The 25,227-nt window shown below is 29.6% G+C and overlaps 1 protein-coding gene across 5 annotated transcripts in view; it reads left to right on the top strand.

Moving 5' to 3' along the window:
* The window catches only part of LOC129960044 (zinc finger protein rotund-like), a 590,565-nt gene that overhangs the window by 265,611 nt on the left and 299,727 nt on the right, over positions 1-25,227 (top strand). For 4 of the 5 annotated variants that reach the window (XM_056073066.1, XM_056073063.1, XM_056073062.1 and 1 more), the window contains exon 1: positions 4,965-5,528. The exons of the other annotated variant lie outside the window; for it this stretch is intronic. In XM_056073066.1, coding sequence (XP_055929041.1) covers positions 5,223-5,528 — 306 coding nt within the window. In that variant the 5' untranslated portion in view covers positions 4,965-5,222. Of the gene's footprint in view, positions 1-4,964; positions 5,529-25,227 lie in introns of those variants that run through there. 5 annotated transcript variants of the gene reach the window in all.

Below are 25,227 nucleotides of genomic sequence, written 5' to 3'. Positions count from 1 at the left end.
CCGTAAGGTGATTTTTAGATGTGAATCCTAAAGTTTTCTGCAAGTCGGTTGATGTTCGTTCTACTGAGATTATCCTGACTGAAAACTGGTAGGCCCTTGTTTTATGAAATAAGAGCTTATACTGATTGAATATTACATCCTAATGATTTAAAAAACATTTTTTAGACAAATATAAATTTTTTGTCGTAAAGATCGAAGCAGCAATGATTTTTTTTATTACTCATTAAAATATTACCTATTAAATAATTTATATTAAGTTTGCTTTTTCTGAATTTCCTTCTAAGTATTCGCTATTAAATTGAATTATGTCGAAAAGCCAATGACTTGGCAATCGATTCTTTTTCAATATGGAGACTGTCCCTCCCAAGAGTACTACAATAGTAGGGTGGCTTCTTGAGCCTTCTGCACACAGTGGCTCCCAGACCCCCAATCGGATCCCACCCTTCTTACGTTTTGTCGGAAAGAAGTTCTTTTCTGGCAATGAGGCAAAAGACAATATAATTTATTAGAATCGTTGTTTGTCTTTAATCTCTGTCCCACATCGCAAACACACTCTTCCATGCAACATATTTGTCCTCGCACCTTCACAATTACGAAAGAATGTTTAGCGTGCATGGCAACTCGGTTGTCTTTTACATCATCTGTTGTATCTTTTCGAGTTGCGTTTTATTTGTTTGTCATGTAAATGTATTTGTTCGTATACAGCTTTCTCGTGCTGTAATTTATCTTATACAGGCCATTAAAATTGATAATGCGGTGAAATTTTATTACAAAATGAGATTCGCATAAATGTCGCGGGTTAAGTTAGAAAACGCTTCATAATTGTAAAACAGAAAATTTCCAGGTTCTTATATTTTAATGGATCTTTTAGAGTTGCGTTCTTTTTTTTTTTTTTTTTTTTTTTTAAATCTTGATAATGTATTTGTTATTATATATCTTTTTCGCTCTGTGATTTATCTTATACAGACAATTAAAACTGATAATTCCACTGATATCGTAATATAGGATGCGATAAGTTTTAAATGTCGCTGGAAAATAAATTGATTTTATGGACGAACGAGAAATTTTCTGTAGTCTAAAATAATTTAAATCTGTATTAGATGGTTTATAAGCATTCTTTGAAATTTTTCAAAGGTATTAAAATTTTTATTAATTCAAATTAATATCTAGGAAAGTTTTAATTTTAACGTGCTATTTGTAATGCACTAATGTAACTTGTTAAAACTCATTAGGGCGCGGAATCAAATTTGGAATTTAATGTTAAATATTTTTTTAAGTTTTTGAAATGGATAATTTTAACGTTCCTACTTTAGCGTGCGTGTATAGATGGCAACAATTGATCTTAAAATATAGACTAGAAAGACTTTTATCCTTTTATGTTTTTAAAGCTTTTTGCATTAAATAATTGACTTTTTTGCTTCTTTTAAATGGAGTACATTTATAAAAATTTGTTGATCTTGAATTCTTCCAATTAACTGCTTCGCATCCTATAGTATAGTTTCGTATAAAATGTGTATCTGTATATTCTTATTTTGTAGTTTCTTGTCAAATACTAATCGGAAAATGAATTGAATTTAATTATTTCAATAACAATAAAAATGCCGGAGAGTTTGCCTAAATTTGTTCGTGTTAATGATTAGCATTTAATATCCTCTTTCCCCATCAGTAAGTTACCACTTTTCTCTGTATGGAAGTTTATGATCATATAGAGATTAGTTAATTTTCATAAATCCTTAGTTAAATTCCGGAAACTGCTCTTGATTGAATTTTTTTCCAGATAAAATTATTTTTCTGTCTGAATGATTAGATAATTAATTTAAAATGTAAACATTTAACGAATGACTCAATATTTCCACGTGTTTCTTAGATGTAGAGAAAATAACTATTATGTATGGTTATTTCATGTTCAGAATTGCTGCTTGTGAAAGTTTTTCAGATTAATTAAAAACAAATAAATTTTATAAAGCTCGATACTAATTTCTATTTTTATACAGTTACTATTTGAATAACGAATAGCTTTTTTACTCGAATATTCGATTATTAAATTTTTTTATCAGTTAATAACTATAAATTTAACTCTGTAATCGGTATCGTATCTATTATTTAAAAAAAGCTATCTCATTGTCCGCCTGTTAGCAGAGAGAAGGAATATTTTTGTGAAAATGCTTTATATGGATATCATTTTGTCAGAACACTGGCGGAATTTTTTATAGAATACTTTTTATATATGGATGATATTCTAACATAATAAATCTTTGTGTTTATTAGTTTAAAATGAAAACAGCTACTTGAACTAGGAGTTGTATGTAATCTGCTACTATGACATAATGCATATTTTCCATAGGAGTCTCTAACAATCAATAAATAACATTTAATACAGAATTTATTATAGAATTTGATATCAAATGACAAAAATCTTGTTTTCTTGTAATTTCTTTGCCGCATTCTGTCTTTTTTACGATTCGTAATAAACAAATTAATCCACTTATTTGATATTCGAAGTTGATTGAAATTAAGCTTTATTTCGAAATAGTATTTTATCGTCAAAATAGCATAAAAATAATTTTTAACACTTATGAAAAATGTTGGCATAGATCAAATAATTCTTTTGCGGCGACTCTAAGTTAAAAACATAATGAATGGATGGTTAAATACTTTTTTTTTTAGCGATCTTTGAAATTTCGAAATTGTATTTAGCATTATCATACGTATTGAAATCCCTGTTATTATCGGATATGAATTTTTATTTAAAATTGATGTTTATAAGCAATAATAGCATTATTTTTGATCTTTATTCTAATTGCTTCAGTGAAGTCGGTTAACAGCATTTTATTCTGTTGAGTTTTACTTAATAATATTTTCCTTTAAAAGTTGTAATTTTTACGTTTTGAAGTGTATAAATAGTTAATAAAAATATCATTTACATGAAATATAGATAAGAATATTTATAGAAAGGTGTTACTTCTTTTCGTATTTACCTTTAAGATTCTTATATGTCACGTCTTTTAAATGTAATTTGAAATCTTTACTCCATTTGCATAATTTGGAATAATTTTTATAGCTTATAAATGTGCGCATTTAATGTTTTAGATAGTAATAGATTCTACTGATACTTTAAGCGATATAATTTATTTCTGATTATTTTGCTGTAACTAAAATTAATTTGCGTAGAATCCAATGACTTGTATATATTTTTCATTGTATACAATTGACTTTTTATAATGTACAAGTAGCTAATATAGAATTTATCCAAGTATTGATAATTAAATTTAAAAATTCGTTTACTCCTTGAATTTTTTTATTTTAATTGATATATAATATTAAAAGAATTTTCGTCTGTAAATATTTTGCATACGATGCGTTTTCACTCTTTTTGGTACAGTAAATATCATTTAAAAAAAAAATCATATTTTAGCTTGTTTGAAAAGTAAGGATTTTTGCTTAAAAGAGCATTGTTATTGCTGATGGCTTCACCTTTTAAAGTTAAATTATTTTACAAAATGATTAGCTGGAGTATTCAAAACTGATACATTTCTTACAGATTGTATCAGTTTTCACAGATTTCTTACAGATTGTAAATACTCCATCCCAAATGAGATTATGAAAGTTCAGAATTTTTTAGAAAGTTTATTTTATTAATTAAAATGTTTGCTATTAATGTTACCGAAACTATTGCGTCAGATGAAAATCGACGAATATTGAAGGCAAAAGTATAATGTATTTAAAAATTCGTTTTTTTTTTTTGTTTTTCGCAAGAATATTGCAATAAAATTTTGAAATAGAAGAAAGTTTTTGAATTATTATTTTTTTAATGTGATGGATGGAAAAATTGAACTGCAAATTTTTAGAAGGTGTTATTTTAATTTTTTTCCCTTGCATTCGCGTTTAATAGACTAAGATAAATCTATATTAATATATTATTATATCTTATAGTATAATTAAAATTTCATTAATAAAGAAGGATTTTTTATTCTTATTTTAGCAACATCATGCGAGTTGTATAATATTTCCGCTTATTTGACTAATACAAAACTTTAAAATGAATCATTTAGAATACTGTGGCGCACTGCATTGTAATATATTGAATTGTTCTCTTATTTATTTTAAAGAAATAGAATTAAAATAAAATATAGGTAAAATTTATATTTTAGAATTTCTTTTACTAGTATTGACATAATATGGCTGTTGCTGATATACTTGTTTTCGAATGTTTCGTATTTTCTTATACGAAAAATGCAAAGGAAAAAACTTTTGAACTTTGAAACTTTTTATTTTTGTTCCGACTTTTTTCTGTTTTCAGAAGAACTTCGTGTCCGTAAAAATTATTACTTTAGCAATGAAAACTGCGTTTTTTGTAACATTCTGAATTTATATATATATAATATTAAAAATTTTAGCAGTTATAATATACATTTCTATAGGAAAATATTTAGTTGCAATATTGCTGGGAAAATATAAGTTTCGCTTCTTCCGAAACTTCTCAACTTCTTTGTTTGTCTTTATGAGAAAAAAAATCATTATTTTATAATTAGTCAATTTTATTTAACGCTCCTTTGTTATGAGGCACCGATGCCTTAAAAATTGATAATAATAAGTATAAGGAAAAATAAAAAAGTCTCTGAACTTTCATTTTTTCAAAAGGCCATTTTCCTATTCATATAGAGGCTATAAAAAATTTTTCGTCCCATCCCGCTGTCTTTTCTGTTTGTGTTTACAAATGAATCTTTCTAGCGCGTCTTTTATTTATTTACATTTGATTGCCTGCGTGAACTGCCTCTGAAAGTGATTCGCGTGTTGAACTGCCCGCCATTGTGCTTCGAGTCAGGTGGGCCGATCTGTCCGGCCAGTGGAGTAAAAAAGCGGAGGCGAGCGCTGGCTCGGCGTCCAATTGGAGACTGGCGATGTAGAACCGCGAAGCGCTCTACAAATATGCTCCGGAGCTGGCAGGGCGGAGACTTCGAAGTGAGAGCGCAGCCGCCGTCTTTTCCTTGAATCACTTCGCTCCGTACGAAATGCGAGCGGGAGAGGCCGTTCTTCTTTGGAGCGCTGCGCCCAACTCCGTCACTCTAGATTCCGGTAGTCTCTCAGCAGCATCGCCCGGACGCACCGGCCCACGTTGCTCCCGCCGGCCGCATTTTCTACATTAGTGGGTGAGCCACCACTGGACATCCGACTGCTGTCATTGCACCGTACGGACTGTCGGCCGTGCCGTCGGCCGTCGGATGCAGTCCTGCCTCGAATATCACCACCAACAACATCATCACCACCAACAGGGTTCGCCCCATGTGACGTTTCGACAGTACTCGCCACATTCGTCTTCGCCCCCTCAAAACATCAAGGAGGAGGAACCGTCCGGCGCCCTGACGACGGCGTCCCCGGCATCCGGCAGTGGCGGCGGCGTCCCCGCCGTCTCGTCCGGCGGAGGAGGCTTCTATGGATCTCCGCACTGCTACCTACCTGCCACCAAAAAGGGGGACTCCCTGCCCCGACTCGGGATGCTTGGAGGCTCCACGCCCGGCATGTACTCGGTAAATACACCTTTCACTCTTCTACTCTGAGTTCGAATCCCGATACTCCTCATTCCACTGGGGGAGCATTACTTTACTCTTTGGAGACTAGTAGCGGTTAGTTAGTGAGCTCAAACTGATTGTCACTTAAGATAAACTTGAACTATCTGTTAATATTACACATTTTATCTTGCCCTGAGCCCTACCTTCACTTTTGATCATTTTTTTAAAAATAAATTTTAAAATAGGGCTTATGTTATCGTAAATATAAAATAATAACTTAGATTTTTAACGTTTTCCCTCTGGGTAAAGTCTTCGAAATCAGTGGAATTGGCACTCTTGTCTAAAACTTCTTTATTTATTTTTTTCCTTCTATCTCTTCCCTTTTTTTTAAACCTTGCTTTCTGTTCTTGGCAACTGAATCTTTTTTAAACCTCTTTATCTTGCTTTTTTTTTTTACCCTTAATTTTTTTGCGACAGAACTGTGTTGAGTTCGTTAATGTTGCTTGTAGTTATGCTTGCTTTATTCCGTACTTTCCTTTTTCACAAACTTTTAGTTTTTTTATTTGAATTTCATGTTTTTCTTAAATTAAAAAAAAATTAATTGCCTGGTTTTATAGTTTTTTTCCAAATCATCTAAATTTTTATTCGGTTAATTTGTTATCAGTTCTCCTAGTTTTTCTTAAGTTGCGATTCAACTTTTTATTAAAAAGTGTTATTTAAATTCTCCATTCATTTTTAATGGCAAATATTCTAATAGTTAAATTTATCCAAAATAATTTTATTATTCTTATTGATGATAGTGTTAAATTATTTTAGCTTCGCAATTCATCAATTTAAAAAAAAATCGCTTTTTTTCCCCCTTTGCACCTAGCACATGAAATTATAATGCACAGCCATAACCTACTGATCGCTTTCATAACGTAAAGTTTTAAATCTTTAATTGTCGTTTATTGTGCCATAACGAATTAGTGAAACACACCATTAACTTTCATTTAAATATATATTTTTAATAGATAGTTTAGTTAATATCTTTAATAGTTTTAAATAGATAATAAAATAACTGTTAAAAATAATTTTTGAGTAAATGGATGAAATGAAGAACTACTCTAAATATATTTTCTTCAACTAATCCTAAATTGGATTGTTAGTGGTTGACATGAATATTTTCAGTTTTTTAAAAATTTGCGATAATTTCATGCTAACTGTATGTTTTTCTTCGTAATCTTAATTTAAAAATAATTTTCGCTAAAACACTTAGATTTATCGTGCAATGAAAAATTTTCCATCAGTCTGCTGGTTACAATTTTCCTGAGTCTCTCTGAATAAAAACTGACGAACTTCCATCTCTTTATTCTCGGAATTGGTGACTTTTATTATTAATTGCACTAACAATTTTGACACTGATATGCAACTTTTATTATTAAGTGCACTAAAAATTTTGACACTTATATGCAACTTTTATTATTAAGTGCACTAAAAATTTTGACACTTATATGCAATTTTTATTATTAAGTGCACTAACAATTTTGACACTGATATGTAAAATTTCCTAATAATAAGAAATTGTCCTTTATTAATTTTTATACGAATTTTTTCAATGAACCCGCTGTTAATTTAAACTTCGTCAGGCCTTTCTTTCCGATTGCTTTTCAATGATATAACAGAAACATTCAATGACATAACAGATTTCATATTTCAGTGACATAACAGACTACCACCATGAAAATAAATAGCCAAATCCAAACTTCTCTTTCCATTTCGCGAAGCCAAACTCCGGAGCGCTTCTTCGTTCACCTGCTGAATCCTCTTCCGATCCCCTTTTGTGTAATGGCGAAAGAAAGAGAAGCAGATGTACCTTTTATTGCCTTTTTATTACGTACAAAATATGTTAGTCGAGCCCATCGAAGAAGCTGATCAATTCCCTTCGCAATCCTCCCGACCGCGCACTTTGATCTATCAACGCCTCAATTGTTTACCGAGGGAAGTGAAATAACGCGTGGACGTATAAAGATCAGATTCTTTACGCCACACTCCGCTTCACCTGATTTGCATTTTACGACATTGCTCTCCTTCCATCGTTCTCCTTCTTCCTCCCGGTGCTCCCCTTCTCCCACTTGCTCACTGGGATCGGTCATGTTGGAGCGGTTGGGGGAATGTTCGGCCGGTGGTAGCCCGCAACCCCTTTGGCAGGCTCATTCCCCCTTCGAAAAAAACCCCTTCCACTGGAAAAGGGGAGCAGAAATTCCCCCGTTTCTTTTTCATCCTTGCTTTTGGATCGATGATGGATAATTTTTAACCTTTGTTTCTGAGAATCCTTTAATCGGTCTGAATTTTGAGGCTGAATAGGAATAGATTAGACTGAATGCAATGTAAATTATCAATAGCACTTTTCTGCAAATTTATTAACCTTTCTTCATGGAAATCCTTAAAATTGTCTGAATTTTGAGGCTGAATAGGAATAGATTAGAATGAATGCAATGTAGATTATCAATAGGACTTTTCTGCAAATTTATTAACCTTTCTTTATGGAAAACCTTAAAATTGTCTGAAGTTTTTGATTTCAAGCATACAAATTAAAATTTATAACAATAGCTTATATGAATTTTGGAGATTAACTGGTACAAATTAGAACTTGCAACAATTGCTTCATGAGAAATTAGTTTTCATTTAAAGTTTACTTTAAATATTTTTTTTTTTCTTGATACTTTTTAGGCGTGACAAAAATTTCATGATTTATTTACGAAAGATAGCCTTTTGATATTATTTTGGTGATAGTAAATTTCCCTAATTTTTTTAAATGAATGTAATTTTTGACTGGGTATTTTCTTTAATCCTCCTAAACTGAAAGATCATTTAAATGCAAAATATTGAATTAAAATCTGTGATTTTTTTTAATTAGCTCGCGAAATTCATAAACCGAAGGCATCGCTTGTGAAAGGCATTTTTTACCTTTATTTTCTTCAGACCATGAAGATCGCCGAGTATTAAAAGTTAGGTATGAAAAAAATCCAATGCGCCGAAAATATTCTCTTCTCTTTGAGTAATTTGACATTTTTCTTAAGTTTTTCGATGAAATAACAATTTCCGATGAATAAACAGCCATGATTTCTGTATGCCATGATATTATATATAACAGCCATGATATTATACATAAAATGTAGTTTATTATAAAAATAGTTAAATACCAAACAGTATTTTAGGTGAAGGTTGAAATGAGTTTCGACTTATCTTTATGCATTTCAGTGATGAATCATTTCTTTGTCACATCATCGAATCATCGTTCGTTAATTATAACTACTAATTGCCATAAATTAAATTAACTTTCTTTTAACTTCTAGCGTTACTAAAAGAAAAGCAAAAGGCAATTAAACCAAAACTTAAAAGTGAGTCTCGTGAAGACAGTTCTGACAGAAATTGCTTTTTAAGACTTCTTCAAATTATTTCGGGCCATACAGAAAAGCCAGGGAGAAAAAAAAAAAAAAAAAAAAAGAGATCCATGACAGCATTAAAAAAAAAAAGAAAAACATTTCAACCTTCAACGAAACATACACTCTCTCATGACCTAAAATTATGATTATCTCTGGATTTCGTAGATCATTTATCTTGTTTGTCAAAGTTTAGTGGTTGTAGTTATTTAAAGACTTTTTCAGTTTTATTCGAGCCTTACTAATAAGTGAAAAAAAAAATCCTGAAGTCAGCAATGAAAACATTTCAGTCTTGCTTGAAAAACACTCTATCTTTGTTCAGAACTGGGAAATTCTGCAATTATCTCTAAATTTTATAAGTTCTTCATCATGTTTATCAAACTGAGTGGGACATTAATGAAAAAGCAATCTCGTGGGGAAGCATCGTGGGGAATAACCATTTACTGCCGCGCAGTATTCTTTGACCTCAGTTGCCCTTGCTTCTGGTTGTATTTGAGTAGGATCCTTGCCAAAAAGTATCTTCCACTTCTTCTTTTCTTGTCTTTGACACCCAGTGGCGAATATCACTATCTCTAGTGTCAATATTTTAAAGCGTTCAGATGGTTCCGAGAGAGAGTTGAAACTTAGCCTCAAAACTTTCACTTTTGATGCATTTTTAAAAAGTGTTCGAATTCTAACAAAATTTCCACTTTTTAATAACTTTTTTACAATAATAAATTTTTATAATGATTTTAAGGATGCGTTCACTTTGTGTTAAAAGTTAATTCTGATATGTGTAATAGATTTAGTATACGAACCGAAATGGTATGCGTGTCAGTAATTGTTCTAAGATTTGGAATTTGTCAACTCGATGTGAGAATATTCGATCTTATGAATGTGCGAATATTGGTAACTGACTTTTAGAATTTTATTTCCTTATTTACAAGCTGATTTTTTAAAATTTCGACTGCATTTCATTTTGTACTTGAAATTATCGTCTGAGTAAAATTTAATAATATCAGTTATAAAATTTGTAGCAGACTATGGTTTAATTTGCTTCTATTTCACTGCATTGAATTCAAAAAATTTGGTATGCGATGTAACTTGTTGACTTTTAAATGAATTTCTCACCAAATTTGTTAAAATACACATGAAAAAAATGCAGTTTTTTTGTAATCCACTTCGAGAAAGTCTACATGCGCACTTGCAGTGCGTGCCTTATCCAATGAATTAGCAGCAGGTATGACTAAAAAGTATCAAGACTGAAAATTTATTTTTCAACTAAATTAATCCTAATTTTAATTTAAAAGCAATATGTATCAATTTAGAATGCTCTAAATGTAGGTAATTTTCTTAACATTATTACTTTGGTAATTATTACTACTTTAACAATATATTATATCTGTAGCATGCGTTCATTATGTAGGTAAATCATATGCATATGCTTTATTATTATTATTATTATTTTGCCTCATACTAAAGTTAAGATTCTTGACTGTTCGAACATGACTAGGAAACAAAACGTATACATTATGAACGTAACTTATTATGTCTAGTCAACAACAATGTGGCTCTTGGGATCCATTTCACTTTTTTCTACAACTTGTTCTCTCTTTACCCAAATGCAAATAAATCTGCTTACAAATACATTGAAAATATTCGTGGGTAGGACTTTCATTTTAGTATATATTGGTTTCAAAACTTAGAGTTGCGTAAAGGAATTCCCATGTCTTTTCTTTCTGCTCATAAATTTACCAAACCGTGAAATAAGTAATTAAAAAATTATGTCCATCTCCGTCATTCTTTCTCCTTTTACGCATCATTGTAATTATTCAAAGTGTAATTATTTTTGTTTCGAATTTTTCTTTTATAATCTAATTGTATATCGGTGAGATTGGATAAATCCACGGCTTCGTAAACTTGCGTATAATACTAAATAACTGGTTTTAGATACTAATTATCTAATTTTTTTATTGCATTTAAATTTAACTTTTGATTTTATTTATTTTGAATTATTAAAAAATTTCACTCACTGAAGTTTTAGGCAGATTATGGGTAAATATATCATTAGAATATGTGGGATATGTACTCGTCTACTAGTATATTTTTTAGTTTTCTGATTGAGATATTGCGACTACTTATGGCTTAAATTATTACATAGAAAAATTGTATTGAATTTTATATCTATTTTACAAATATTAACATTACATTGAATTAATTAAAAACTTCCTTATATTTGATTTTTAAAAAAATGGCTGTTTAAACTTTTTTTATCTTATAATTAAAAAAAAATTACCATTACAATGAATGATTTCTTAATATTTATTATACTTATTTTACTTAAAGAATTAGAGTAGGAAAGTATTTCCTTCTGGAAAAACTCCTTTGTCGTCGTTCGATGTGTTAATATTGTTAATAATACGTAAAATGTATTATGTCTCTGAAAGTACCTCTTGCCATTTTCGAATCTTAAGCTTTAAATAAAATTTGATTTCGTTTCTGTGTTTGTAGAAGTATTCCAATTCAAGCTCACAGATAGAAAATATTTGAAATAAGTGAAATTTTGAGATAAATCATCCTAAAAAAAAGTTCTCTACGCAAATACAAAATCGACTGATTTATTAGTTTTTATGCATTTTTAAGACTTATCTTCAATCGAATTGTCCCTAAACAGATTTGTATCAAGAATCGGCATTAAATCTCCGTCGCTATAGTATCTAAGTAATGGAATTTTGACTTTTGAAAAGTTCTTCGCTTAAAATTTCAGTATTTCCTATAATGTTAGAATAAAATATTCTAATCAGTATTATTATGATCCTGAGACTTCTTCATGCTGATTGATTTGCGATGATGCCGAAAATTTTATTCATTATGACTAAGCAACTCTAATTGTTAAAAAATTAAACGTTGGTTAAAAATTTCTTATAAACATTTTGTTTATTGGACTGATTCATCATATTTCTTTTATTTATTTATGACAAAACTTTCTGTATACTTTAACACCTTATCTTACATACTTATATGCAATTTTCGCAATAATATTTTCATTCAAATACTTAGGTTTTGACAATCTTAGCTAAACTTTACGCATAAAGTTTTGGACATTCAACTCTTAATCACTTTTATTGTCAAAATCATCACTGAATATTTATTCTATTATATTGCTGCGAAAACCACATACTTGAATGTTTGTTTGTCAAAATACAACTTTCGTTTTTACTTCTTTTTAGCTGTTCAAATCGTTCACCAGTTCTAGGGGGAAAAAGTGTTTCTCTTGACTTTTATTTTTTTCTTTTAGCACGAGCTTCGTAAATAATGGACTCGTAGGTTTCATTAATGATACTGCTAAAAAAAACCCGGCTTCAGTAACACTCACTCACACACAACATGTAGAAGTAGACGTTTATTTTTAAATCTTGGCTTCGGCGCTTCTGCTTGAAGAATGTGTGCTCCGAAAAAATGTATATATAACATTAAAAAAGGTTGGCTTTTATTGTTCTTAGATCAATTACTGTAGGGCGGCATATTCCACTGTTGGGGAATCTACACCCCAATTATTGGATCGCTGCTCTGTGGATAGATACATCAGTATTCAAATTCCACTATCAGGTTTTTCTTTCTTCAGAGTAATATCAACATTTCTTGTTTTCGGTTTATTTGAAGAAAACCGTTACCATACATATGGTTATTAACTTTTAAAGAATAGCTAATTGTGCCGAGGTAATGAATTCGAAAAATTCTTTTTTTGCTATAAAAGCCATGGAATTTGCAAGAATACCGTTTTGAAGAACAGTATTTGATGGGATGTTATTAGAATTTAGTTTTGGCCTAATATCAACCTGAGAACTAATATTACAAAATAGACTAATATCAAGCGAGCTATCTTTCAGAAAATGTTTTTAATGTATATTTTATTTCAATTAAACTAAACATGAATTCTCTGATGAAAAAAAAATTACCATAAAAATTTTACGATAAACTATTATTTGATTTGTATGATAAAGTTAGCCTTTAATTATTGTGTATGATATTGGTTGTAAAATTTCAGAGCCTTAGTATTGCATTCTGCTAGCCATTTAAAATGTATATCAATATTAGAAAAAAATATTAAAAATAGTATAATAATTTATTTAAAAATTGCTTTAGCAAGAGGTATGAAATCTTTTGTCTCAACTTGGCTTAATATTTTTCGTTTCTATCGAATGTAACATACTTTTTGTATCCAAACTTTGTAAAACATATTTTACATAGAAAAATTTATACTTCAGAAAAATAATTTCATAATATATAATATTGTCTCAGCTTCAAAAGTTTTCACTTATTTTAACTTTGTAAAAATAAGCAAATTTTTAACCATTTTTAGTTTTATCGCATTTTTTTCTCTTAGAATTATAGGAAACTGCTCACTCCCCCCACCCCACCCCACAAAGCTTCGTTAATATATGACCTTTGCTGAATATTTTATTGCAATTTAAAAACAAGCTTCATACTTTTTATTATCTGTATTTAAAGAGCTTAAAAAATATTTATCTTGTAATTTTTATTAATATTTAGAGTCATAGAACAGTTGTAAAATTTCAGATTTAAAATATCATATTTTAATAATGCAAAATATTTATATATAAAAAATAATAGAATCTTTTGTTTAATTATCGTTTATTTTAATAATTTGACCGTTTCCTATATTTTAAAGGATTATGTTGTCTTTTTTAGAAATAATTAATATATACTTTAAATGCTTTATTAATATATACTTTAAATGCTTTTATCTAGAATCCTTTGACTTAAAAAAACTGTTAAATAATTAAATACCATCAGAATATTTACTTTCTTCTTGAAACCTTAATGTATAAAATTATTAAATGCCACGATATACATTTCTCCATAAATTTCTGCCAACGCTTTTACGTTTCTATTTCCCTCCATGTAAATGGCCATCAATAACTCCCCATGCTGTTATCGAAGTGTTTGTCTAAACGAGGCACAAATTCCGAAAATCTACTTTCCAGAAACTCAATTGAAAAGATTCTGCACGAAGTGTTTCCCTCATATTAAGAAGGGGTGGGCTAGTATTCAATTCTCTTTGCGACTGTCGTGCCGTAGGACCTTCTACTTAAATGTCCGTACGTCTACTGTTCACCGATGAGGTTTGCGTGACAAACTAAGAGAACAGCTTTTCGTGGAAGGCAAGAAATAGAAACCAGCTTTTTTTTCCTTTTTTTTCATGGAATTGGTCGATGCTTCACCTGCCTGGAATCGGGTGTCATGCCTTTTTGACTACCGGGATCTGGAAAGATGGCTCAATTTATATATAATTAGTTTCCTTCTAATGAGTGGTATTGGAATTAGTAAAGTTCTCCGACGAGCAATATTGGAAAAGCCGAACAGTTTATTGGGCAACCGGTATACAACTGATGATGAATTGATATACTCCTGATAAAGATATTCGGGGATTGTTAATTTGGTTGACACTTTTTATTCGATTCTAGAATAGGGTTTCATTCATGATAAGTTCTTTCTTATTACTTTTTTTTTACTGATGCTGGAATTAATTCATTACTTTGGGTGTGGCGTTTACAGTATACATAATTCAGGAATATCTAGGAATCGACACTCGCGTTTTTCGTCGATTAATTTAATTTATCATAGTGCTGTCTATTGTCGTAATTCTTTAGCGAAACTGTTATTGATTATTTAATTTTCAAAGCTACGAATGCAATGTTTGATTGTATTTCTTTGTTTCAAATTAAAATTATAGATATTTTTTCTGCTAATTTGTGATTGATCAAATTGAATAAATATTGCAGGCTTGGTAATATTGCTTTTACTAACGAATACATACTGCTACAAATTTTATTAGAAAACATTAAATGCACCCTGAAATATTATTTGTATGAATTTACTTTGTTTGTTATATCAATAGAAAAAATGATTTTAATCTTGATTCATTAAAAATTAGTTAATTTTTTAATTTTTTTTTTACTATATATGAAACTTCCAGCGCTAGTTTAGTAATATAATGGAAAAAAAATCGCCTGATAATGAAGAAAGTTTGCCCACTTACAATTAATATTTAATTCATCCAAAATATTAATTATTTTTATAAAAAATGAACCTCTAAGAACACAAAAAGCAGAGTTTAAATAATTGAAAATATTTTTTAGATTAATGTGTGAAATTCTTCTTAAAATGATAACATTCTGCCTCTTGAAAAAATAAATATCCATTCTACTTAAACCATTTTCAATTTCTACTAAACACTATGCTGTTAATGTGATTTAAAAAAAAAAATCACTTTTGTTAAAATTTAAGATTTGAAAATCTGAATATAAATTTAATTTTTAATTTGAATTCAGTTCTAAACTTTATGGTTTAAAATTTTAATTTCATTGCAAGTTTTAGTCGATTGCTTGATTAGAAAAATTACAAAAATATTTTGATAAATTTTTGGCTGCTTTTTGCTAATGGACATTAAATTCATAGTTTTGAATCATTATATTAGATAAGGTTTATGTAAGTTCGTCATAGGTAATTAAACATAATTAACTGCTGTGGGAAAAATATACAATTAATAATAGAAAATAGGAAAACAAATTACAAATATTACATTATATTAAATATTTTCCGAATATTTTAGATTTTATACTTCAAAAATACTTTATCATTTTATCCGCTCTCGTAATTTTAAATTTACAGACTTCTTTAAGAACATGCTTCGATAGTTTGATTCTTTTCCCCCGAACTTATGCATTAGATTCCATAGATAAAAAAGTAGTTCACAGTTTTGCTTTTCATTCACATCAAAACCTTAATTTTAAATTTCTTAACTAAGTTTAATTCTAATCTTCCATCACTTAATAAGCGCAATCTCTTTCCAACATTTAACATATCTTTCCAAATCCCAAACTGGTAATCTAAGTGCTCTCAAGCTTCAGCTAAAAGATCTGAGCTGGATATCCCCCTCATTTCTGTTTCTCGTGAAAGTGAACACGAAACCTCAACAACCAGCGGAATTTTCGACTCGATTTAAACCGATCGCAATTGTCTTGCTTCTTCCTTAAAGAGTCACTTGAAAACTGTTCTCGAGTCGAGTAATCCGAGCGATCCAATGCTTCGGATCATTCAATCCTTTTAATTGGCTGCCGCACAATCCTCGGGTTTCTCCCCAAGAGCATCTGTTCAACAATCAGCGGTTGTGTAATATCGCACTCTTCAAAGTGTCTTTAAAGCTTTCCAGTAAGTGATCTAATTAATTCTCTCGATTTGAATATGGAGAGCAAAAATGTTGTCGGCTATTATCGGCGGCCGCGGAGCTATCAATGCGACGGCAAGTGCCTTCGCAGGTGGTTGGCCCATTATTGCGGTAATTGAGCCGCCCCTTTGCCCTACCACATGGTCAATTCTCTCGGGAAGAACGCAGTCCTCCCAATTAGCTGATTAATGCACGTCTTGACCGTCCCTTGCGTAGGAGGGTTTTCTCGCAACGACCCATTTGACACTCGATTTGCCCATCTTCATTTTAAAGAAACGCTTCATCTGTGATAACAGATATATTTATTTATTCTTTATTTTTGTGCATAGTATGTTAGTGAAAATAGAATTAATACGAATAAAATGTTCTTATGGGGGGGGGGAGATTTTAAAGTAAATTTATAAATAGTTCTTTTACTACACTTCTAACACTAATCCACTCATCTGGTGGTTACGGATTTAAAATGTATTTATTTATTTGTTCATTATATGCCATATATAATTAATAGTTACATTAATTCGATTAAAATGTTCTAGTCGAAAAATGTCTAATTTGGAAATATTTTAACGCTATTAAGGGAGGAAGTTTATAAATTTTCTTTTGAAACGTCTCACGTTGTACTTAAAAAGAGCTTTGTTCAGAAGAATTTTAATGCTGCAAAATCTCACGAGTAAGTTTATAAGCGCCACAAACGCAAGGATTTATTTTACCTACTTTTATTTTAAAGAAAAGCTTTATCTCTTATAAAGATTTGGAATTTATTAATTTGTTCTTAATGTATCAAATAGAATTTAAACCTGAATTAATTTGAGTAAAATATTGTAATACGAAAAATTGTCTAACTCAGATAAATTTAAACTTTCAATGTTCTCGCTATGTTAAATCACAAGTAGGCAGACTATAAGACTGTCTTCTGCGATAGCACTCGTTATTTTGCTGCTCTTTTTTAAGAACTTAAGTTTTCAATCCTCTTTTTGATAAAAAAAATTGTTTGTGATTATGGATTCTTTGTTTATTTATATGTTCTTTGTTATAACTAACAGTTTGAAGCTGAATTAATTTGAATAAAACTTTTTTCAACCTAAAAAAAATTTTCTTATTAATAATCTAATTTTCCCACATTTTTAAGTCCCGCATAGGAAGTGTTCAAGAGTTTTTTTCCTAGGCAGTAACAGATAGATCTGTTACTGATTTTGCTCTTATTATTTAAAAATTGTTATATCTGTATACGAAAGTTTGGGTTTATTGAATTATTTTTATTACATGACCTTAAATCGAATTTTAATAAAATCGCCTAATAGAAAAAAATCATATTCCCGCAGCCTCAAAAAAAAAAAAAAAATTACTTATTTTTTCCTCACTATTGAGCCAAATATTCCTTTTACTGTTGCAGAGAAACACTATATATGTGGCCATGAATTCAAGATTTGCTCATTTTTTAAAAATTCTTTATCCTTCTTATTACACAGAATTTAAAAGTGCATTAATCTGAATAAATGACTTGAGTAATAAAAAACATGTTACTTAGAAGAATTCAACTGATCTAATTTTTCTATTCCAAAGATCAATTGTGTATCACTGCATTAACTTAAGAATTTATTATATTCGCACACGCACATGCACACACACACACACACAGTGTTTATATGTAATATCAGTGCAGTTTTTTTATGTTTTATTAAAATTAAAATATTTACATTTTTGAAGAATACGAAAATTCTGCCCTAAATCTATTTTTAATTGTAAGCCTTCGAAATGCCAATGAAATAGGAAAATGGCTAAATATTTCAAGTCAATTTTTTATTTTTTATTTTAATAAAGATTTTTTGCTCTGTTATCTTTCTTGATAAATGAAATGTAGGAAAACACTCTTCTTTCTAATTTAAGTACGCATGAACATTAGAAAAACTTCCATTTTTAGCTCATAATACTTCATGCATAAACTTAAAAACATTTAAAATAATTTTTTTTATAAAATGTAACGGAGAATGGTATTTTTGAATATTTTTTTAATTTGATTCAAATAAAACATGTCATTCGTCATCCGAATTTACACATTCCGAGCAATTTTTAACATTTAATTAAAAGGAAAAGAACGTTGGTTCTCGGAATTCAAACAGCGAAATCGACAAGTAAACAAACTTATTTTTAATATCTTTATGCAGTTTTAATTGCTTTTCAAAAATGAAATTAGTGTATTTTTATATTTTATTTTCAAAAATTATTTTATTACAAATTTGAAGGCGGCAGTATATCTTAAATGGCGAAATTCTACAGCATTTTTTGTCATCTTCATTGTATTTTTTAAAAAAATTAATGAATCTCGCTTCTGCTTTTACTACATATTGTTTGTACATATTCAAGTTGCTCATTTCTAGAAATCTTTCAGTTCTTAAAATTCGTTGTTTATCGCGTGTGTTTGTAGTAAAAATATTTATATTTCTCTTAATTTTTAATGACTTCGGTTACATTTTTTTTCTGTATTGTTATGAATTTTTTTAAAACGAGATTTAAATTACTTTGCTGACAAATTGTAGGTCAGCAACATATAGTTAGAAGCCATTTACAGTAAATAAGCAGCTTTCTCCTCGTTTTTAACCAGCCATAATAGTGAAATAAATTAGAAAATTTATTATTGAGCCTCTAGCAAAAGAAATCTTGTTTACTTTAATTCTTCTAAGGTAATATTGGTTTTCATGTTGTTATATCAATACTTTTGTGTATCTCGTGTAATGTGTTATTTTCGGTGTTTTGATTGGTTCCAAAAACTTTTTTAAAAAAAATAATTGGACGCGATTGTTAAAGGGTTAGAGAAATTAGTTTCCGCTGTCGGTTTTTAAGGTATTTTCACATTACTGTTTATCTTATTTGTATCAATAAACTGCTAATATGAAATGGGGAAAAAATCTGACTCTATTTATAAAAATTTTTCTTTCAAATGCAAAAATATCGTAAATTTTATTTATAGACGCGCCTTCTACGTTCATATGTTAATAACTTTCGCTTATAGTAAACAATTTTTATTTTAAAAGAATATTTATAAATTGAGGTATTGGGTATGATTTGAATTCTATAGTAATTACTTCGTTCTTGAATTAAATTTTCAAGCCAATTTCGAAACTTTGACTCAAAAGTCGGTGTTTATATTTATAGAAAAAAAATTTTAAGCTTATAAATCACTTAAATTTTTTAATGGGTGTTTAGCTGTAATATAACTAAATTCTTTAAAATTCAATAAATAGCGCTGTTATATTTATTAAATTCAAAAATATATATAATGTATTTTTTGCTGGAAAAATACTATTTCCTAATTTATAATCCAAGAGAGTAACGCTGATGGACGCTGATTTATATAAAAATTATTTCAAAATGTGCATCATGAACATGAATAAATTGTTCTCGTAATTTTTTTTTTTTTAAGATCAACTTTTATTTTCAAATGGACTAATATCTTTCTAAGATATTTAAAATACAGTTCTATTATAAAGACTTCGCTTACATTTATTTACGTTAAGATTTGAAGCTTAAAAAAATAATTCATTCATTTCTCATGCAAAATAATTGAGAAAAATGAAATCATTTAAGTTAAAATAACTCATGAATCATAATGGGTATTTAAACTTGCATGTTAGACCGTTGCATATAAATTGTAATATTAAGGTTGAAAATCTTGATTGCATAAATTTATGACTATGATTGCCAGGCAATATTCAATAAGTCCTTGATAGTCTTTGATTCTATCCAAAGCTATTTTGTGTATATGCTGCAGTATTTCAGGCATTGTAACGAGCAAGAAAAAAAGAATCATGCGTGCACTCAGGAGATCGCGTGCGGTGGTGTGCCAAAATTTGTGTCGCATGCTCTTAGACTTCTACAAGAAAGTGCCGAATATTATTTGTGATGCTTTCATCAAAATTCTCATCACGTGATAAACTCATTTCGCCTTATCAACGCCATCTTGCCTTTTTCCGAAGCCCAAACTCCGAAATCGTATTTCTTACACCTGCCTATTAGTCAATCATTTCTCAATTAAAATCGATAAGCGCTCTTTCGGTTGTCCGTGTATAAAAACGAAAGGTATAATCGGTGAGCTGAGTGAAAATTGATCATGTATAAATAAATACGTGAAAACAAGTGATTGTTTTTCCGAGTTTTGCCTCTGCGAATTAAATTTTCCATTTGTTTTGCAAAAAACGGTTATTCCAATATGATCAAAATTGAGATGGGCATCAGCAGTTAAGTTACATTATCTGTTTTATTATAATCCTGAACGCTAATTAAATTTTGTACAACGCCATTCCTACGTTTTTTTACTGCTGGCGCTATGAAATAAGCCTCTTAATATTGAAGTATATTATAAAATAATTATTAATGCATTAAATGCAAATGCAAGCTTTTTACCTGGAGTCTTGGAAAGGAAAAAAACATTAATGGTCTTGTATTGTTGAGTGTAGTCTTTTTATCCTTTTGTAGTAACATTGGATGATAACCTAAACATTTTAACTACGCTTATATTTTATAAGTCAGAAAATTTTAAATTGTACGTCACTATTCCCCACAGTCCAATTATAAATATATATTAAGATCATGAAGGATTTGAAAGCGCGTCTTTTTGGAGGATTCCTTAGTTCCTAGAGGGTGGCGGCGCTTGTAGTCCTTTTGTTCCCCTATTTTTTCGGGCTGCCTAGAAACTGTATCGTACGTATGCTATACTGTTTGCCAAGCGACGTTTTTATAGCACAGCATATAACCAGTGATTCATTTTATTACTCAAGTGTTTCTACCCAAGCATTGCATATTAAAAATGATTAAGAACAGTCCGCGACATTGCAAAGAAAGCTTAAAAGTTTGTTTAAAGGTTGGAGAATTATGGAAAATATATCTTAAATTTTATAAAATATTGATATTTGATATCACTGTGTCTCGTAGTTGACGGTTTTCCTCTATTTTCATTTTATGCGTGTCACTTTCGAATACTTGTCTTTCCGTTGAAAAATATTCGTGATTCTTGAATACTGCCCAGTCGAAACTAAAGTAAAACTATAACTACTTCCAAAACAAAACTTTTCCATTCTGATTAAATATTTTATAGTAAGGCAATTCCATCCTATAAAATTCGACAAAAAGTCCGCAATAATTTTCTTAATTAATTTTAAGGCATTTATAAAATGTGAAAATATTAAAAAATGTTATGTCTTCGTTTACCACTTTGATCTTTCTCTAGGCAGATATAAATTTGATGTTCTTTATCCATTTCTTTCTATAGTTATTGCTAAATTGCTTTTTAAACCAAATCACCATCCGCGTAAAATAGCCCAAAATTTTACATCTCTCATTTTACACCTTTATTTTCCTCATCAAATGATGCACTTAGATCCTCTACGCTTATGTAAGCATAAAGTTACTATACTTTATAAAGTATAGCATTCTAATCCAACAATTTCTAACCTGACAATTCATATTAAATGTCACAAAATTTATTTCTTCCCTTATCTTTCATTTATTCACTTAATTCCCTTATGATCAGGTAAATAAAAGTTTATACTTAATATTTTGCATTATATATTAAATTGCTTTCCAAAATCTTCATAAACCTGAGAGTAAACGAAACTTTGATATTTCGGTAGGCAGGGAATAAAAATGAAACAGAAAACATGAGTGAAGAAGCCAAATCGTTGTTGATGAGGCCTGGTGTGAGTAGATTGTAGTAAGTAGTGATCTAAGTGGCCTTGCGGTTGAGGTGAAGTGACCCAACGTGAGAGGAATATCAGCGTATACTAGCAGCGCGTCATCGTGATTGCTGCTCACTTTTTTTCTTTTTTGATCAAGCTGCCGTTTATTGTTCCTCTCACGTTCTGTGCAACACTGGATTGTAATCAGCCCTGTTCATTTCGTTTTGCTAATGATTTCCCGCCATTACTCTATAAACTATTTACTTCCTTATTGATTTTTAAATGCACGTGACTTCAGCGGCTCTGACATCCAAATGATTTGTGGCTAGAGAAGTACTTTTGTCTTCGAGGCAAAAAGAAAAACTTGCTGGTAGAAACATTTCAAATGGCTGCTTCCTCACGTTCACAAGTTTACCATTTGGACCCAATCGCTTATTTTTGTTTATTTCTGTCATTCTGTGTCATTGTAATGAATTGCTTTTGATTTTTAAGAGGTAGATTATACCCTTCCGAAGAAGATAATAAAATGAACTGAAAATGGAGCAATGTATTTCTTTCCATTGCTCAGCTACATTGATCATGATAGAAAAAAAAAGAGAGAGAAATTATTTCAGAAATATAAAATAGTTTTAGTTTCTTAAATATTTAGTAAAACAATTTGAGCTTGATGTTTATGGCGCAAGAGCCAGGTTTGGCTATACTGCGCCAAACATATGGTAAAGTAAAACAATAGTAAAAAAATTAAGAGAAATTTATTAAGGCATTTTTTATACTTCTGAAAACTCAGAAAGGTTATTTCACTGCCAAGCTACTAGTGATATTGTATCTCTTTGCTTAGCTGCATTGTTCGTGTAATCCTCAAAATGAAAGCATTAATTTTGAGTTCTATTCGAAAATTTTTGAAAGCAATGAAGAATAATTATTGTCTTATGAGTTGTGTCAGATATATGTATAATGCAATTGAGTGATTTTATGTATTTTTATAAAATATAAGATGGTTTTGTCATGTTATTTTATAATTTTCTAGAGAATTCAAATCGGCATACATGGAGAATAATTATTTATATTAACTATTTATAAGCTTCCCATGAAATGAATATCAACAAATTATTTGTTTGGTGAAATAAAGATTGAATTAACTTCCCCAGTTTAGCGGGGTTTTTTATTCGATGTTAAATACAGTAAATTAAGAATTGAAAGATTAACTTGTAAAATAGACATCCGTTAGTGTAAATTAAATTAATGAGAGCAGAATTCTAAATTATTTTTTTAATTCATTCTATTACATTGCTATATATTTTTTTCCTGATCGCACTCAGAAATACATTCTAATATTTATTAACAGAAATAAGTTTAATATACAACAAACTATTGCCAAATACTTTATCCTGTAAAAATTACAGAAATTAGCTGCAAATTTCTGATATTAATATTATTTCAAATTTTACTGCCAAATTCATTTCTCTCTCCCTTTCTTATACAATATTTCTTTGTTGAAGATTTTTATTTCGCAGTAGTAAAATTGTGAACATAAGCAATTTATCCCACAGAAAAAAACCCAAAAAACATAAACATTAAAATATTACAGTGAATTCTACAGATATCTGATCGGCTATATAAATAAATCGATATCGATTTATTTATATCTTGCATCTATTTATATATTTTCATACATTTTTCCCCCTCTTCTGATCTTTCGATATCCAACTTTTTTTTAGTTTTTTTTACTTAGTTTCTTTTTTCACCTTAACATGTGATGAATGACCTTTGACAGATCATTAATTCGAGCATTATACTAATAAATTAAAGGCGAGGAAAAGAGTCCCTTAATGGTGGGGATAACCTTTAATACCCATCTTTCATCCCCCTTCGTCTCGAAAAAAGAAAAAGGTAAAGAAAAACGAATTCGTTACAGAAGAGGTGAAAATGAAAAATCTGCCTTCACATTCCTAAGTCTTTGTCACCCAAGGAATGAGAGTTGAAATCTACTAAAGAAGTGTTTCGCTTGGACCCGGGTTGGCACCTGACTGCCTGCACGTGACTTGGGTTCTGATCGCTATCTCACTTGTATATCGTGTTTGGTTTGATTAATTGGTTAATAGCTAAGCCGTTTTTTGGGGGGGGAGGGGGGAGCTATCTTGTTATTGATATTTAGCGATCAGAGTTTCAATAATTGGCTTCATTGATAAAAAAAGAAGTTTATTGAAATTTCTAATAGAAATTTTCAATAGATCTCTGAATTTTCAGATAGATTTTGATTTAGATGAACTTCTAAAAGAAACCGTCAGTGAATGTCTTGCTGCATCCTGCTGTCAACTAAAGCTAAAAAAATTTTTAAGTGTTTTTCGGATGCTGTTTTGAACACCATTTGTAATATATTCAAAATTAAGTTTAGAAATTGGATTATTCTTATTACTAGCTTATATGTTCAATAAGTTAATTGGAAATGTTCTAGTGTTATTAATCCTTAAAGATTATTGGAAATACTTCTCTCTCTCTCTCTCTTTTTTTTTTTTTTTTTTTTTGAGATACATAGAAAAAGAGACTGAGCTTCTTTCAAGTAAAAGTACTGTGATGATGAAACATATATATTCTAACTGTTTATATTAATTTATATTTTTGAGTTCTTTTGCTTTTTAATATGTTACTAATGCTTGTAATTTGTTATTGGAATTGAATTAAATTTTCTTATCATTTCTATAATAAATCAGTTTGGAAAAATCTTTTTTTTTCAAATTTTAACTGTAAAAATACAATTTTTGAGCTGGCAAAACAAAAAATATTGATAATTTCACTAAATGGAAAATATTTGTGAATATGGATTATACGTTATTATTCATTGTTTAGCTTTAATGTATTTCATCGCACTTCAAAATAATTCTTCTAAGAAAGTCTATGACTAAGCTTTCTACGGTTCATGTGACTTCATCGACATAAACTCATGATTAGTAAAATTATTATTATTAAAGGGAACAAAACTTTTAAACTATAACATTGAATCCTTCTTTGATATTATTTGGTTGGATATCACTAATAAACTTCTTAAATAACTTAAATTATTGAATTGAAAATTAATAGTCGTGTGAAATAATCTGAAAATCGAAAAGTAATCTGAAAAGATATCTCGTAAGAAAAGAATCATGGACAAAAAGTAATCCAAATATTAACCCACTTTGAATTAAAACATTGCTAAATATCGTGTATCAAACTGTAAATTGAACTGTGTTTATAATTCAAAAATATTTTCATTATTTTTTTTTTTCTTAAGAGAAAAGTTTCCAATTTACAGAAAAATGAAAAAGGAAAATTTACCTGTGACTCCCAAAATATATTCGTTTCCCATCATTGAAGTGCTTTTAAAAATCTGAATGGAAATCTCTTCTGATAAA

The sequence above is a fragment of the Argiope bruennichi genome, chromosome X2 (genome assembly GCF_947563725.1).
Source record: "Argiope bruennichi chromosome X2, qqArgBrue1.1, whole genome shotgun sequence".
Lineage (NCBI taxonomy): Eukaryota > Metazoa > Arthropoda > Arachnida > Araneae > Araneidae > Argiope > Argiope bruennichi.
Note: the sequence above shows the minus strand (reverse complement) of the source record. Positions and strands in the feature narration are given on the sequence as shown.